The sequence below is a fragment of the Cinclus cinclus genome, chromosome 5 (genome assembly GCF_963662255.1).
Source record: "Cinclus cinclus chromosome 5, bCinCin1.1, whole genome shotgun sequence".
Lineage (NCBI taxonomy): Eukaryota > Metazoa > Chordata > Aves > Passeriformes > Cinclidae > Cinclus > Cinclus cinclus.
Window position 1 is genome coordinate 57,526,595 of NC_085050.1, and position 15,757 is coordinate 57,542,351.

The 15,757-nt window shown below is 42.2% G+C and overlaps 1 protein-coding gene across 17 annotated transcripts in view; it reads right to left on the reverse strand.

The window, feature by feature from the left end:
* Nucleotides 1-15,757, reverse strand: part of ADGRL3 (adhesion G protein-coupled receptor L3) — a 250,473-nt gene that overhangs the window by 27,170 nt on the left and 207,546 nt on the right. For 9 of the 17 annotated variants that reach the window (XM_062493019.1, XM_062493032.1, XM_062493033.1 and 6 more), the window contains one exon: nt 553-721. In XM_062493019.1, coding sequence (XP_062349003.1) covers nt 553-721 — 169 coding nt within the window. Of the gene's footprint in view, nt 1-552; nt 722-4,049; nt 4,077-15,757 lie in introns of all 17 variants that reach the window. The other 8 variants (XM_062493027.1, XM_062493025.1, XM_062493021.1 and 5 more) reach the window with 1 other exon arrangement.

The following is a 15,757-nucleotide window of genomic DNA, read 5'->3' on the forward strand; positions in this document are numbered from 1 at the left end:
CACTGTATCAGACCTAAGCAATACAAAGGCTAATGAACTGCTGCAGAGCACAGGTTCTTCAGTTCTTAGAAAAGCAGGGGAAGCAGCCCCTATTACATCCCATCAACCCACGTATGCTGCCAGGGAAAGGGGCAGTTTCCTGCAGGGACTGCAAATGAGGATGTAAAGCTCCACTTTGCTGTGAGCACTCAGCCAGGAGCACTTTCTGGATGCTCGTGGATTCTCTCCCCTCTCACACTGACATACAAAGAAGGAGAATCTGGCTGACAGCAGGCAAAGCCCTGTTACAGGGCCCTGCAAACTGACAGCTGCCTTTTCCCTTGCCTCTGACACATCTGCCAGGGCTCTGGCTGCTGAAATGCCACACGTCCTTGTTAGAACCTCATTTCCCAGCATCCTGCTGGTTTCCAGTCTAAATACCACCCTTATTAGGTGCACAGAGATAGATCTGTGTGAGAGGAATTCAGGGCACACAGACGATGCTATGCTGTGGTTGTTAGGCAACAAAACACCTCGTTACCACCTCTCTTGCTGCTGGGAACGTTGTCTTACCTTTTTCTGGAGGACACAATGGAAAATGAATATAAACATTCCCTGCAGAGAATTGAATATGGTGAAGAGATACGCCATGATGACTGTGCTTTCATTAATATACATGAGTCCGAATGCCCAGGTCAGTCCTAATAGGCAGAGTAGGGCTATTGCACCTATAACCCAGGACCTGTTAGGAGAAAGAAAAAAAAAAAAAAAAAAAGAAAAAAAGAATGGGATTGGTTTTTCATCTACACAAAAGAAGGCATGTGTCTGCAGGCAGGAAGATTTTGTTCCTGGTTTTAGCAAAACGAAAATAGCACATCAAAATAAATCATAGGGAGCTTTTGTCTTCAAGCTGAATGCAGTTTACAAATCTTCAAGCTTGAGGAAATACAAGGAAATGGAAGTGTTATGAGCATAGGAATTTATCATAACCAAAGCACATTTGTAACCACAATGTCTCTATTTTTTTTTAAATATGTAAAAGCAGTGTGCATGTAAATGACATGTAGATGTTATTTCTGCAAATGGAGGAAAATAAAATAAACCAAATGAAATGACAACTCTGATTGTCACTTTTTAAAGTGTCCACTGGTTTCACAGGAGTGCCAGCTGGATAAGCTTCTTTATTTACATTTAACACCAAGACACATGTATTGCTGCATTTTAGCTAGACTCCCATATGCCTGTAAGCCAGATAAACAGCTACAGGCAGGTGGGCAAGCCTTCCCTGCTTGCCAGATCCACTCCACACAAGGATGTTCTTTGCAATGCTGCTCCACACTTCTTCCACCCTGTGATGAGGGGAAATGTGTACACTCGTACCCGGCACTCACACACTACATTCACTGACGTGGTAGCTGCTGCCACATTTCTGCCCAGAGAAAAGGAGGGGCAATCCCTCTTCACATGGGCTGCAAAACTAAGATTATCACTTGCTCCATCTCAGGAGGGCAGTAGGAGTAGAGGTGCAACCAATGCTTGGCCCCAAATGTTGTTCCAACAAAGAAGGGGAGCAGGAGTTTTTTGCCTGGACAACAGAGCTGGGGACATGGGATGACTGCTGCATGTTAGGCTTTTTGGGTGTTTTCAGGAAAGCTGGAAGCTCTGCTGGGATGGCAGGAGGAGTATTCCATATTACCTTACTAAATAACATTTAGTCATCTCCTAAATTACCTTCTCAAAGACTGATCTTCAAATACCAGGACAAGAGACAAAGCATGAGAAGAAGTATAGGAACTCTGTCCTGCTCCTAGCTTAGTTTTCACGTGATGTATTACCTACAACTTCAAAGGAATTGCTGCTGCACAGGGGAGGGAGTCAACTTCTAGCTGAGAAGCAAGCAGCACCTTTAATATCTGGTTGTCCTCTACCTGAAGGCTTCAGTTTTCTTCTGCCATCCTGTTATCATTAGGTGTAACATCACAAAAATGAACGCATTGATATCCAATCTTTGCACCCCTTTCTCACTGTTTAGCCCTTCTATATCCCAAATCAGACAAGACTGCAGTGAGCCAGCACCTCTGCTTTCTTGTCTGCCCCAAGGCCCCCTGAGGTGCTGCAGAAGGGCTCACAGGGACAAAGACCTGCCTATATTTCCAAGTCCCTTCACCTTTGTGGGAAAATGGCCTGGGTTTGGGTATGTTTGGGCTTCCATTTGGTAAACAGAGTATGGGGCAAGGGGGAGAAAGATGAAGCAGCAGCAACTTGGGGGGACAAAGCACTCCTGCAGAGGTCAGACAATCTCTGCTATAGAAATGCCATGGCAGCTACAGCCTTGAATCCTTTTCCTTTTACCAGGGCTTGTCACAAACAAAATCATATCAGTGTTGTATTCAAGTATTTTGTTGTTTTTTTTTTCTTTAGGTATTAGAATGAAAATTCAGCATTCAGTCTTCCACTGAAGTTTATAAAATATGTATTATTTAATCACATGACCAGACCAGAAGAGTTCTCTAAGGTAACTGCTTATTAAGACAGCTCTTTAAAAATCACTATTATGTACCTAGAAGACTGGAACAGCTCCTTTCAAGCATTTCCAGTCAATCCCACTAATAAATATTTAGCGTGATCCAAATTGAAAATACACTCTCACAGTCCTTCAGAAAGCTAGCCACTAGATAAAGTTTACAGCTTTAGTCGCTTGGGACATTTTTCTCCCCAAGATTCCAAAGATTCCACCATCAGTGACAGCCTGCTATTGTCCTAGTTGCATACCAATTAATGAGATACAAATAGTTTTCTTTTGCATGAAAAAAAAAAAAGAACAAATTAAGTGGAAACACACACCCCTCTTTTTTTTCCCCCCCTCTTTCCTCTCTTCTCATCCCCAGATAACACTTCCTGCACTTCCAGAGTCTTTCAAAAATTATTTCCTGGATATCAGAAAAGTATTCTGCTCTGAAGCACAGCCCATTCTTGAATCTGATTAAAAATCCTTTGGCTGCCAAGGTGTGCAGGAACGAAATGGTTATTTAGTGAAGATATGCTACCAGTGATGGAAAGGAATCTGTGGGTTAGAAGACCCCCAACAGTGCAAACTGCACACATTAACATTGTTATGCCTCAGAAAACAAGAAAACCTGGCAATAAAGAGGACGTGGAGATTACTATGAATAGCTCCATCCTGCATCCGCAGAAAAAAACAGAACCAAGCAATGAAAGAGAACATGGGAATGGCACTGAAAGAACAAACACAAAGGACTCTTCACCAGAAGAACAAACTGAAAGTCTATTGCAAAATTGATTTGCTTCTATTTTGTGCTACTGCACATTACTTTTTTTTGGTTGCAGGAGAAAGTGTGGATGGCCTAAGGTATGTAATTTCTAGGCATTTTTGGTTTTCTTCACAGGTTTGGGTTTTGTTTTGGTTTTTGGTACAGCTTGAGGTTTTTATCTTGCTCTTTGTACAGACTTGCTGCTGCTTTTCCATGGCTTTTCTTTTCTGTAGTGGAATTTTATTGCAATAAAGAAACAAAAATATTCAATTTTGGTGCATTTGAAAATCAGTGGATTTACAATTAGGGACAATTAGGAGGTACTCCAATGAGTAAGGCATCTTCAATTCACCCAAAGCAGGCAGATATGCTTGCATTACTCCCATTAACTAGAAAGGGAATGATGGGGAATAGCAGCCATGCACCTTTTTGAAAATTTGCTTCTGTATTTATATTACCATAAAGCAATCCCAGTGACAGAGCATAGTGGACCAGAGGCTGCAGTTGGCAAAACAAGTCTGTACTACACAGGATTAACTTGGGAACTTTCACCTTGAATTCAAGTAACATCCAATTAAAGAATATAAAGCAAATAAGGTGACAATTGGTTGGCAATACACATGCAGCACATGTACTCTGCAGCTTAGCTGTAAGCCTGACCACTTTCCTGCACAGTTTGCTCTTCTGCCTCAAAAGCGAATGACAGAAGCTTTAATGATTTTTCAATATTGATCTGACAGCTGGTTCATGAGACCACACTGATAAATGAAATTTATCAGCCATTCAGGTCATTCTTACTTGATGAAGGGTCTGTTATCCTCATAGCTAAAGAATGCATAGACATAAAGACAAGAACACCAACATTAGAAATATAATGACATAGAGAATAGAGTTCACTGCTAGTTCCCCTCCCTTCTCCCACCAGCCATCACAAACACCAAAGCTGGACTTGCATCAGGTGTGCCTGGAACACATGAGTCAGCCTGGCTTGCTGCCCCAGGGAATTGAAACATGGCTGGAATGCTGGCTTAATGCACAGAAGCAGGCATTGCTAGCTGTGTGCTGCAGCCACCCCTCCTGGCTGCAGCCACCCCTCCCACAGCTGTCAATAGACTTTGAAATAACTTTCAAATCTCATGGCTGTCCCTGGAGAAGACAAGTTTTGAAAACCCGGGACAGCCACCACAGGTGGCTTTCATGGGTTTGAGTGGCCAAACTTCACCACACCTCCAGCACTCTGTCTCTGGGGCTGGAGTGTGTTACAGGAGTATCTTTATTGCCATTTACTTTTCCAAAGTGGAACTTCCAAATCACCACATTATGAGCCAGACTGCATAATTCTTGAGGTAATGGCTTCAGGATCTCCTAAAGCCCTGGCTGACAAGGCATAGACCTACTTACTACCACTTCATGGGGAAGGGTAAAGAAAGGCAGGGGTGCAAAGCAGCTCACTGCAGTCATGAAGAAACCAAGCTGGATCACTCAGCTCCTGTTGCTGTGGGCACACAAGATTAGGCACAGCCATTTTCCCGGGGGAGTCTCCTGCCCTTCTGGGACAGGCTGTGTGCCTAACCCTGCCTGTGTGGCTGTGATGTGGAACAACTGCCAGAACTCCTCTCCCCACTGACACAGAGCTTTAGAGCCTGCCATTCCTTGCAGAATCCCCCATGGGTGCCAGAGATGGAGGATGGCTCAGTATGTTCATCTCATTACCCCTGTCAACACAGCCAGGGCCAGTCCACCCTGCTGAGACCTCCTTTGGTCAATACTGGCAACCTGCAGCTCCCCTACAATGTAATTAAATGAAATGAAGATATGAGACAATCTGGAGCTGTCAGCCCAGCAACATGGGCAGGAGCAGGGCCTGGATTTCTACTACTGTGTTCACAAGGATGCAGGTTTTATGGTAAAGACTTTCTATTGAAAAGCAACCAGCACTAGATTATAAACGTACAGAATTGGAAATTTTTTTAATGTTGCTGTTACTATCCAGACCCTCAGAAAATTTTTCAGCAACCCGTAATAGCGTTTCTTCAAGGCAGCTGAAGGTTCCATTTCAACTTTCTACAGACAAAATGCAGAACTGGTAAACTTGGATTCCCTTTGAGCTTGAGGCTAACACTTCAAAGCAGCTCAGGAGAAAACCACCAAAAAGACCTTAGCAGTTTTTACCCTATTTCCAACACGGATGTGTCTAGGACCCACTGCTCAAAGCAAACAGTTGCCTAAAGAAGTGAGATTTCCAAAGATGCCTAACTCCCAGTATACTTCTATATACACAGGGGCCATAGAATTTAGTCTCTTATATCTTTCATGAAATACAAACCTTTTCATTTTAGCAACTCAACTGTTGTAAGAAGCTTAACTCTTGTGTTAGCAACAATTTCTGACAAAAATTACTTCAGAATGCTTTGGGTTTTTTTTACCCCGGTGACGTGTGTGAAACCTATCAGTGCTGCACTAAAACTGTGTCATTATCTGCAATACATAAAACCCACCACTTAGACAAGAGAAAAGCCTTGGAAGGCCCTCAGTTCCCAGAAAAATGGAGGTCCTGACTGGAAAACTGAGATTATATTCACTACTAGTAAAAGCAAGTAATAATTTAAGCAGAAATTATTGGAAAAATCTAGCCTAGCAGAGCCTGAGATGTGGCATCTGAAGTGCTATCTCCAGATTTGGTTAAATTTAATTTAAATTAATAAATTGGAAGGATTGGTTAAATTCATCCAATACTTGGCAGTAAGGGATACAGTCCATTGCATTTAAATTATGTGACTCTACTCCCCCCACAGTTAATGTCAGACTGGCACCCCCAAAGAGGAATTTATCCCTTAAAAAAACAGGTATCTAAAGGTAGGTGGGGCTTCAACATTCCCTGAAGATATACATTTCTCTACTGACTGCAGAGGAAACCTGAATGATGGCTAAGGTGGAGGCTTCACTTTCAAATACCTGAAGGTAAAAAGCTGATCTTTAGTGGCTGCATTATTCATTGAACCTGTGAAATCTTACCTCACCTCCCTTGTGTTTCTTTGCAGCCCAGATGATGGATAGCGGATGGTCTACCAATCTGTATAAATACCTAATTCATTTTCTAATCTTAAAAAAGCCCTGACTTTACCTTGGGGCAAAGACTTCTTAAGGTTAATTACACATCATGTAAAACTCTTGCAAAATCTTATTTAAGTTAGATGTCTTTCAATTTCCCAGAGTACCTTCTCCTTCAGTGATGGGAAAGGATTGTTCACATTACTTTCTGTATTCCTGTGGTATTTCCAGACCAATACTTTTTAAAAAAAGGTGCTAAAATTCACTACTTATATCCTTGTTTAGATGCTTAAGGATTTTCAAAACAAATTCATCCTAAGCTCAGGAACCCCTTTCACACTGACAATCCTTTTAAAACCCAAGAAATACCTTTTTGTCACAAGGAGACTGAATTGCTGGGATACACATGGTCAGCCCAAAACTGTTACAGACAATCTGCAGCTTATACTACACGAAGTAAGTGACTTTCACGTACCTAGATTAGCAATATAGTGAAATGTTAAAGCTTTCACTTTTTTTGCACCAGGAAAAGTAAACCGAGAATTTACCTTCACATGAAGATTGATTTTAAAATGCTGCTGAACAGAGGAAGTCTGATATCAGAAAGCAGCTATTCAGCTCTCATTTAGAAAGAATAATGGCTGTTCTTCTTATACTTTGAAAAGAGCTACTTTTTAAAAAAAAATATAATTTAATAAAGTGTAGTTTTGAACCACATTTATAGCAAACCTAGGCCTTTAATAAAAACCTACATAACTAACTGACTTTACATATTATAATTTTATACAACTCTTTATGGTTTAACTTAACTTAGATTAATCGCTCTTTTGACAATTCCAAATATTTCCCCATCTCTATGATAGGAGGAAAAGGCTCAGTAAGCACATGGACAGATGCCTTGGGCCCCAAAATAACGGTTTGGCTAGCAAGGAAAAACGCCAAAGTGAATATACAGGACCTTTAGTAGCTGCTAGGGGTGATGAAACCCAAATAAAAACAGATGGATGATGTGCCCCCTCAAAAGCATTCAGAAAGACCCATGGAATTAATTTTTACATGGTGCAAATAAAGCAGAGAGGCAGATGTTTCCTGCAGGCAAGCAGGAGGGAAACACAAAATAAAGTGTGCTATTGTGTCTACCCACTGCCAGCTGATATGAAGTAGTAGGGATGTTTTGCTTTCTTTCTTTTTTTTTTTTTAATTTCAAGGATTGGAAAAGATTGATTTATTGAAGGAGCTAGAAAGTCCAGCACTCCCCTCATAAAGCAAACGGGTTCATCGTTAATTAGTGAAGGAGCATCTTCATGGCAAGAAAAATCAATAGCAAGCAATAAAAGAGTGCTTAAAGGATTTTGCCTTCGCATTTCGTGACAAAGTTACCACCTTGATGGCGTGAAGCCAAATGGCTTCCTAATCTCCTTCCTTAGGCTGCTGGTGTTCATCACACAGCCTTCCAAGTCATCATTTACCAGCCTCATCTTCTGGCTCCTGCACTGTCTGACAGTAGGTGGCCAGTCCCCTCAAGACATCTGTAACCATCTTGGGGGTCAGCGAGTGTGCCACAGCTTCATTTGCAGGAGAAACTCCTGCCTCTACATGCTCTGGAGATCTGTAAAGGCTGGGGATTTACCAGCTGGCATAAGGGTCATTATACATATGTTGAAAGTCACAGCCACTTTTGATTTCCACCAGTAGATCTACAAATATTACCCAGACAAATGAGGCCAAACCTTCCTTTGCCCTATGTGATGCCTAAGCCTATGATTTGGAGCAACCAGTGGCTGGGCTTTTCTGCCAAAGGCAAAGCATCATCCCTTTCTGCTCAACTCACCCAGGGAAGTCATGTCCTGCTTTCTCAGACTTGTCCTTAATTATTGCAATTGGAAAGAGCAATTCTGTTAAGTTCATCTCATTTTCCGTAAGTAATTAAATACCCTCAGAACTGCTTACCCTGTTTATTTCCTTCCTCCTCACTTTGCAAAGCCATGGCACAATTATTCAAGCCACACTGATGTGTAACCACATACCTAATTGTTTCCACACTATATGGATTCAGCAAAGCCTTTAGACACATTTGTATTATCCAAATAGCACCAGCAGGGCTTGCTGACAAAGTGCTTAAAATATATGGCCTTTTAAAACAATAATCATGATTTATGGGTTCACAGAAAGACTGTAGGTATTTAATATCTTCCAGGAGACTCTCTCAAATCAATAACCACTGATTGATTTTTTTTTTTTTTTAGATTCAGAAAGGATGACACCTGTCAGTGGGAAGATTAGTGCTTTACAATCACCATTCAACATTAAGACAACCATCACAAAAACATAGGTAAACAACCAAAACCCCAAATGAAAACAATCAGATATCAACCAAACCCTCCTGTGAAAAACTCAAACAGCAGCAGATTGCAACAAATGAAATCAGATGCTGCCATCAACATCTCTGTGGGGAAAAGGCATGCAGACAAAAGTGCACTCTCAGATGTTTTTCCAGCACTGGCAGGGCTTCTGCCTCTGAGGTGCTCATAAACTTGACCCTCGGGCAAAATATAAATGTGCCATACCTCTTCTTGGTAGGAAGCTTGTACATAATTCATTTTGTGCCAACTCCGAGTGCTTTTTCTGGGTTTTCTTTAGGCTGCCTGTTCAAGTTTGCTCATGCAGAGATGCAGATGAAGGAGTAGCACTGACCTAACCACGCGACTAAAAAGCATGGTGCTTTCTTACTCAGGATCCAGGAAGAACCAAGAGAACTCTTGACTTGTTCAGCATGATAAAGAGGAAGCTGAGGGAAGAACTCACAACTGCAGTTGCAGCTTCCTCGTGAGGGGAAGAGGAGAGACAGACACTGATCTCTTCTCTGGTGTGACCAGTGACAGGACCCAGGAGAATAGCCAGAAGTTGCATCAGGGGAGGTTTAGCTTGGATATCAGAAAAAAGGTGCTTTACCCAGAGAGGGGCTTGGCACTGGAACAGGCTACCCAAGGGAAGCTGTCACAGCACCAACCCTGACAGAGCTCGAGAAGCATTTGGAAAATACCTTTTGAGTGTTCTCCTGTGTAGAACCAGGAGCTGGACTTCAATGATATTCAAGATATTCTATAAATCTGTAAGTCTCTTCAGGCTGTGAAGACACGGTACTCTCTCTAAAGGCCATATGAAGCATACAGATCATGGCCTGAGTTCTTGGACAATGAAAATGAGGGAAGAAGTTTCTAATGCTAATATTAGAAGTTTCTAATATCTAAACTTTGTGCGGGGGAGGCTTTACAAAGCAGAGAAAACTACTCCTCATTTTCCAAAGTGCCCAGATAATTTGGTTATCCATTGCAAAACACACCTATTAAGAATTTTGGTGACAGAGAATGTGCTGTCTGCATGTCCCAAGCACTGTTTAAATACACTTACTTCTCATCCAAGTTTATACAGTCCCAAACACTGGGTCTCTTGGGTCCCTAGGATCAAATTATCTCTCCTGGAACAGGAATCCATGGATGATCCCTTTCCAGAAGTCATCCCTGGAGCTGCTGTGCTCTGAGCCTGCTGTCCCCAAAAGTTAGAAAAGTCCAAAAATGCATATGGCACAGCTGGGTGGGAAGAAGAGATTTTTCAATGCCCTCTTCCTGAGCAGCCCACTCAGTTCATCTTTCTATCTTTTTATTAGAGCTGTATGAAAATCTTTAAAGGGAGCTCACTCTATGCAGGCAGAGTTGTTTTATTTAAGGTACAGGTAATGTCCAGTCAGGACATGGGTGCATGAAAACTTCCTCTCTGCACCTGCTGCTCCTAATAGGGAGTGTTCATCTTGCCAGAGCCTCAGCCCTTATTCCACAGATCTGAGCACTCTGAAGATAAAGGAATAGACCTTTTTCATCTGGACACTGTGCTGGGCAAGCTCCCAAGAGCTGGACCTCCTCATTGTATCATGTCCTCCCTCTGCACTCCCAAACAACCACAAACCCAGAGGTAATGAAGGATTAAAGCGTTGCTGTTCTGCAAGTCCAGGCCCCCAGGTGAACCCAACGCAATATTCAGTTCCAGATCCCTTGTAATCACAAACTACTTCCAAGTTGTATCATTTTATGATTAAAGAAAGAAGATCTGGAAACCAATAGAGAATCTTACATCTCCACAGGAAAAGCTGGAATAATCCTTATTGTCTCCTTTTGTTTCTAAAATGGCTAGAACAAAGCACAAATTAATCTTCCATTAGTAAAAGCATACCTGCTACAAATTATTGCTCTCTGTTGGTAATGCAAGATCTTCATATCAAAGGAGAAAAAAATCTTGCATTTTCAGAAGTCTAACTCATTCCCCACTGCACCAAACGCAGGATGTTTACTCTTTTCTGCATTTCAATCAGCTGAGTAAATAAAACTAGACTGGTAAACCTCTGTTCCCGCCAGCACAATACCGCTGTGTTGAATCAAGGATTTAATTTAAACATTTCTGCAGATGATTTTTGGAAGTTCTATTTAACTTTTGATTTCAATTTTCTACCTAACTCAGGATTTTTTTTATGACTTAAGCAAACCCACAGGACTGAAACAACAAGCTAATCTGGGAGCTGGGATTAGTCATGTCTCTTTAAATAAAATACATATGCTGAAGCACAAAAATGAACAGATAATCACTAACACCCATACAACATATGGGGAGAGCGGGCTACAGCAACGGTTTCAAAAGAGGCATATCTTCAAAAGGGGCTTCTCAGTTTTGTGCCTGGTGCTCCCCATCCTTCACCTCCCACAATCTGGGCCAGGCTCCCTCAAAGGGCCCAGACTGGGCTTTGCAAGGTTTTATATAGTAATAATCAAGGTTAAATCTTTACATTTGGCTCCTACTTTTGGCTGTTAAGTTGTGCATTCTTAGATTAATTTCTTGCAAGCCTTTGAGCAAGAGACTTCTATGGAAAAAAAATATAAAATAGAGGAGTATGGTGTGAGTTTTGCTTTCACTCAGAAACTTGAGGGAACACATAGATTTTTGTTTAGTCATTACATCAGGGCTGTGTGCCCTTAACCGTGGACCCTTTGAAACCTCCATGGCAGCCAGCAAGCTGAGGAGGGCTCATTTTGGTCATCTGAGGATTGATTTCTGAAGGCTGTAATGCAAGACATGTCTGCTTCATCCCCGTTAATGGGATTTCAGCATGTGTCCTTGTGAATCCGGTCACAATGCCTAAAAACATTATCTCCTGTGTGCTCAGAGTAAATACATGTTTTTCTAGGGAATTTCATGTTTTTGATATAGTGCTCATTCTTCCATCGTGGAAGATGGGAAGGGAGCAGGTTTCTACAAGAGAAAGAAAACTGCAGCAGAACTACAGTGATAAATGCCAGGATTAAACTATCCCAAGGTCCCTAATTAACAGTGCCTCTTCAGCAACAAAAGGTGCTCCCAGCTAAGACCCCAGGCCTCCCAGTCTGAAGGAAAGAAAATTAAATTTCCAGGATGACTTTCAGGTGAGTTTCTACTGCACAAAATGAGTTTTTCCAACAAATCCAGGACAACAGCCTCACACTCTTTGAAGGGGTCTCCACATGTTGTGCTTTCTAAAGAGCATCCAGGTGGTCTGTGGCACAACCCAAGCTAAACCCTGACTAAAACAATACCACAGTAAAACTGGACAAAAAGTGAAACAAACTGGCAAAGCCCTTTGCCTCTTGCCTTCTTTCTCATGGGTCTGCAACTGTGCTTGGCAGCTACAGCTGACGTGTGGCTCTTCCAAAGTAAACAAAATAAAATCTTGTTGCCACATACTACAGCACAGAAGAATGTCAGGAAGTCTGGTCTGGCCTGGGGAGACACTAACAGACTCAACCACAACCAGGCAGCACCAGGGAGAGAAGGGATGGATGCCTATGGGAACTTCAAAGGAAAGGTTTTGTCTGTAAAGAAGAGAAAGTAATGGCTTCTGGTCTCTGCTGAGAGAGATCGCCTCCCCTCCAGCCATTTGGAAAAGTCCACTGTAACTTCAGGTGTAGCAGCTGCTCTCTTAATCTTCTTGTAGGACTAGCTGTTTGCTAGCTAAGTGACTGCTCTCCCCTCCCAATTTTCCAGCAGTTTTTCACGTTTTTAACTAATGAGCCCCACACAATTCAAATGAGAGTTTGCAGCAAAGACAAGAGCTCAGATTTCACTATCCTCAAGAGCACATCTGGATTACCATCAGTGTAGCTTCTCCTTTTTTCCCTTCACTATAACCCTGATGATTTGAATGTGCATTATTTAAATAACTTAAGAACAAGCAGAACTGCACTGTCACACAATGCAAAAGGCACTCGAGGAGGGGCTTCATCTGAAACCCTGTTTTGCACAGAGAATGGTGGTTAAGCATCTGGAAATGTGGATTGTTTGTTGTGCTGCAGCATCTGGCATGGGTTGGATGGAAACCTGGTGTGCAAGCTGCCACAGTACATGGCTGACCACCTGGAAAGGAGTTGATGGATGGATGGAACCCTGCTGGACTATTCACACATAATGTATTTTCCATTGTCACATAAGGCTTCCTACAGGAAATGTGAATATGAAAAAGATTCAGGGTAGTCTTGTCTGTGACAGTCTGAGGCATTTTGCACATCTAACATCTTCCTGGCACAATGGAAAAGAACGAAGGAGAGACTCTGAGCCGCTCAGCTCCAGAAATCACTCCACACAGCAGCAACCTCCGGTAAAACAGCCTCACAGCTGCTCTAAAGAATTCCAGCTGGTAACATATCCTCATGAGGAGCCATCTGCTATCAAGAGTGCATCAATACTGTGCTGATATGCCTACAGTCTCCACCTCATAAGGCTACAGGTGCAAGCAGCACAGCAGGCTTTTGCCATCCAAAAAGCTTACGTAGTCCCTGGCTTGGAAGACGTGCCTTCCCTGCAAGCCCGTAAGGGCTGGGGGAATCAATCTTCCAAAACAACACTTTTCTGGGTACATTTGTTGACAGTAAATTAGTTTGTGCTCAAAAGCCTTTTTGTGCACCCTTTGCATCCTACTTTTAGCCTCAGATGGGCCAGGAGTGAGATACGTGCGATGTGGACAGAGCTGCCGAGGACTAAACAATGCTCCTCTCTGTCCATCCCTGCTCACCTGTCTTTGCCAACAAGCCACACACACATGAAAGAGCAATGGCCACAACGGACTTCAAGCACCCAGAAAAAGCCATTGTAAAAGGCTGGGAAGGAAAAACCCTTCCAGCTTGCATTTGGGGAGGCATGGTGAGAAGTTACACATACCAGGCAGCTGTTCGGGTATTCTTGTCTGTGTCACTTTATATTAAAGAGATCTTTAAAGGGAAGAAGAGATCCCCACTCTGGATGAATCCTTAAAATTTCTGTGCAAATATACTGAAGGAAGACACCAAACAGAATTCTTTCATAAGGGCCTAGGTAAAAGCATGCTACTTTTGGGGATGGTACCTCTTATGAAATGGAAGCCAATGCCTTCTTGGCATTAGTGGCAGGCACAGAAACTTGCAGCTCTGAACAACATATCCCACATACACAGACTCACATCTTTTCCTGGCTACATGCCTCAAAAGCAGGACTACAGCATGAATTGTGCTGTCTCAGTGGGCACAACCCACTGAATCAGCTTCAGCACCAACCTGTCATCCAGGGAGGATGCCACTGGCACAGGGGGAAGGACCCACATATGTGGTTACCCTACTTCCCTCTTGAAAGTGCTGGGCTAAGCCAGAAAAGTTAACAAGGACAAAAATAAACCTGCTCTGTATTCATCAAATCTCTTGCTGGGCAACCCCTGGGTAACCAGTGCCCCACTGCAGGAATGTCAGAATCTCCCATGCTGGCACAATAATCCAGGGACTGTTCCTGAAGGTTAGGGAAGTTTATTTTTACAACTTTGCACAGTGCCTACAAATCTATCAGCCACACAACATCTGGTTCAGGCACTGCCCTTTGAATGGCTTTTCTGTTGGTGCAGTAATTAAAGGTATCCCAGGTGACACCTGATCCCTTATCAAGTTCATTAATTTAAGTGGAGTTATTTGGCTCTCTATTTTCTATACTTCATAATGTATTTCTAACCTTTAAAGTGACATAGGCAAGGACCAGATTGCAGGGGCGCTTATTAACAGCCTATTAAAATATTTTATGGCCTTTATTTTTACGTTGCCATAGGGAATCAAGTATTTTGCTGTTGTTAAACAGGCTCAGGATTTATGTTGCGAGAGCTTCAGCACAGAGTAATGCTAGGAAATGAGCTGGGAGAATAAACTCTCATTCAGCTCTCCATGTGCTGTAAAGCTGTCACATGCAGATGGCAGCAAGGGGCCCTCCAATGCAGGCCCTTGGTTAGGTTTGTTTCATTAAATTTAAACTGATACAACAAGACACAAGGCTCTGGGAACCTGGGTGCCTTTTTAACTAACCCTGTAGACCCAGGGAGGGCAGCTCAGAAAGGATCTTTGTGGTCCCCTGTGAAATAACATGTTCTGTGGCTTTTTATTCCAGAGCTGCTATAACATATCCACATTTTGCAACTGATTTAGAACCAATGACTATGCAGGAAGACCACAGTCTTACCTGCAACAAGACTATGATCGCATCTAGAAGACAACTATGACCTTAACAAAAAGTTTTCTAGAGATTGCAAGCCCCTTGCTTCCCTAGGAAACCTCCCTCCAAGGTGAATTCCCCTCACTGTTACAAATCTGCACTTCCTCCTAACTCAAGCACATCCAACACTGAGACAACACATGTCTTGGATTTACAGACGTAATGATGTCCTGCTTAGGTATTCAGAAATTACAATCAAGTCTGTTCTGAAATGCTTGGTTTGATAAACTTCCTAGAGTGAGCCTGGGGTCTTCCTGAGCTTATGTTATGTTGCTCTTATTTTCTCAAGCATAAAAAGTAATTTGTAATGAAGCAACACATTTGGAAGAGTATCAGCAACATACTTAAAAGTATTTTAATTGCCTGTGTTTTCAAAACGTTTTAATGAAGTCAAATCAGGAATAAACACTCATCTGCCAAAGAACCTATAAAATATTTTACAATGACATTGTAACTGATGCAACTGGTTGTATAAATTCCTGGCATTTTAAACAAAGATACTAGAGATTAGCTCAAGAAGATTATTCAGTAGGCATTTATTATTTCTGCTTTAACTATAAGGGTTTTGTTGTTTTCTTCTTCCCAGTTTTTAATTTAAATGCCATACTGTAAGATGATTTTGTGTGGGTAACCTTAGAGAGACTGTTCTTAGCAAGCAGTGTCATAGCACTAACACATGACAAGTAGCCATATTAATAAATGTTATTAAATGTACCACGACTTTAATGCCTCATCCAAGACCTAATGACAGAATACCTTTCTGGGATCAATCCTGGACATCTAGGAGGGATTGCTCTTCTAATTTCATTTCATAGCAGAGCAATGACAGGAGAAATTGAGGCTCCCTGCAAAGCAGACTCTCCACAACCTCGGTG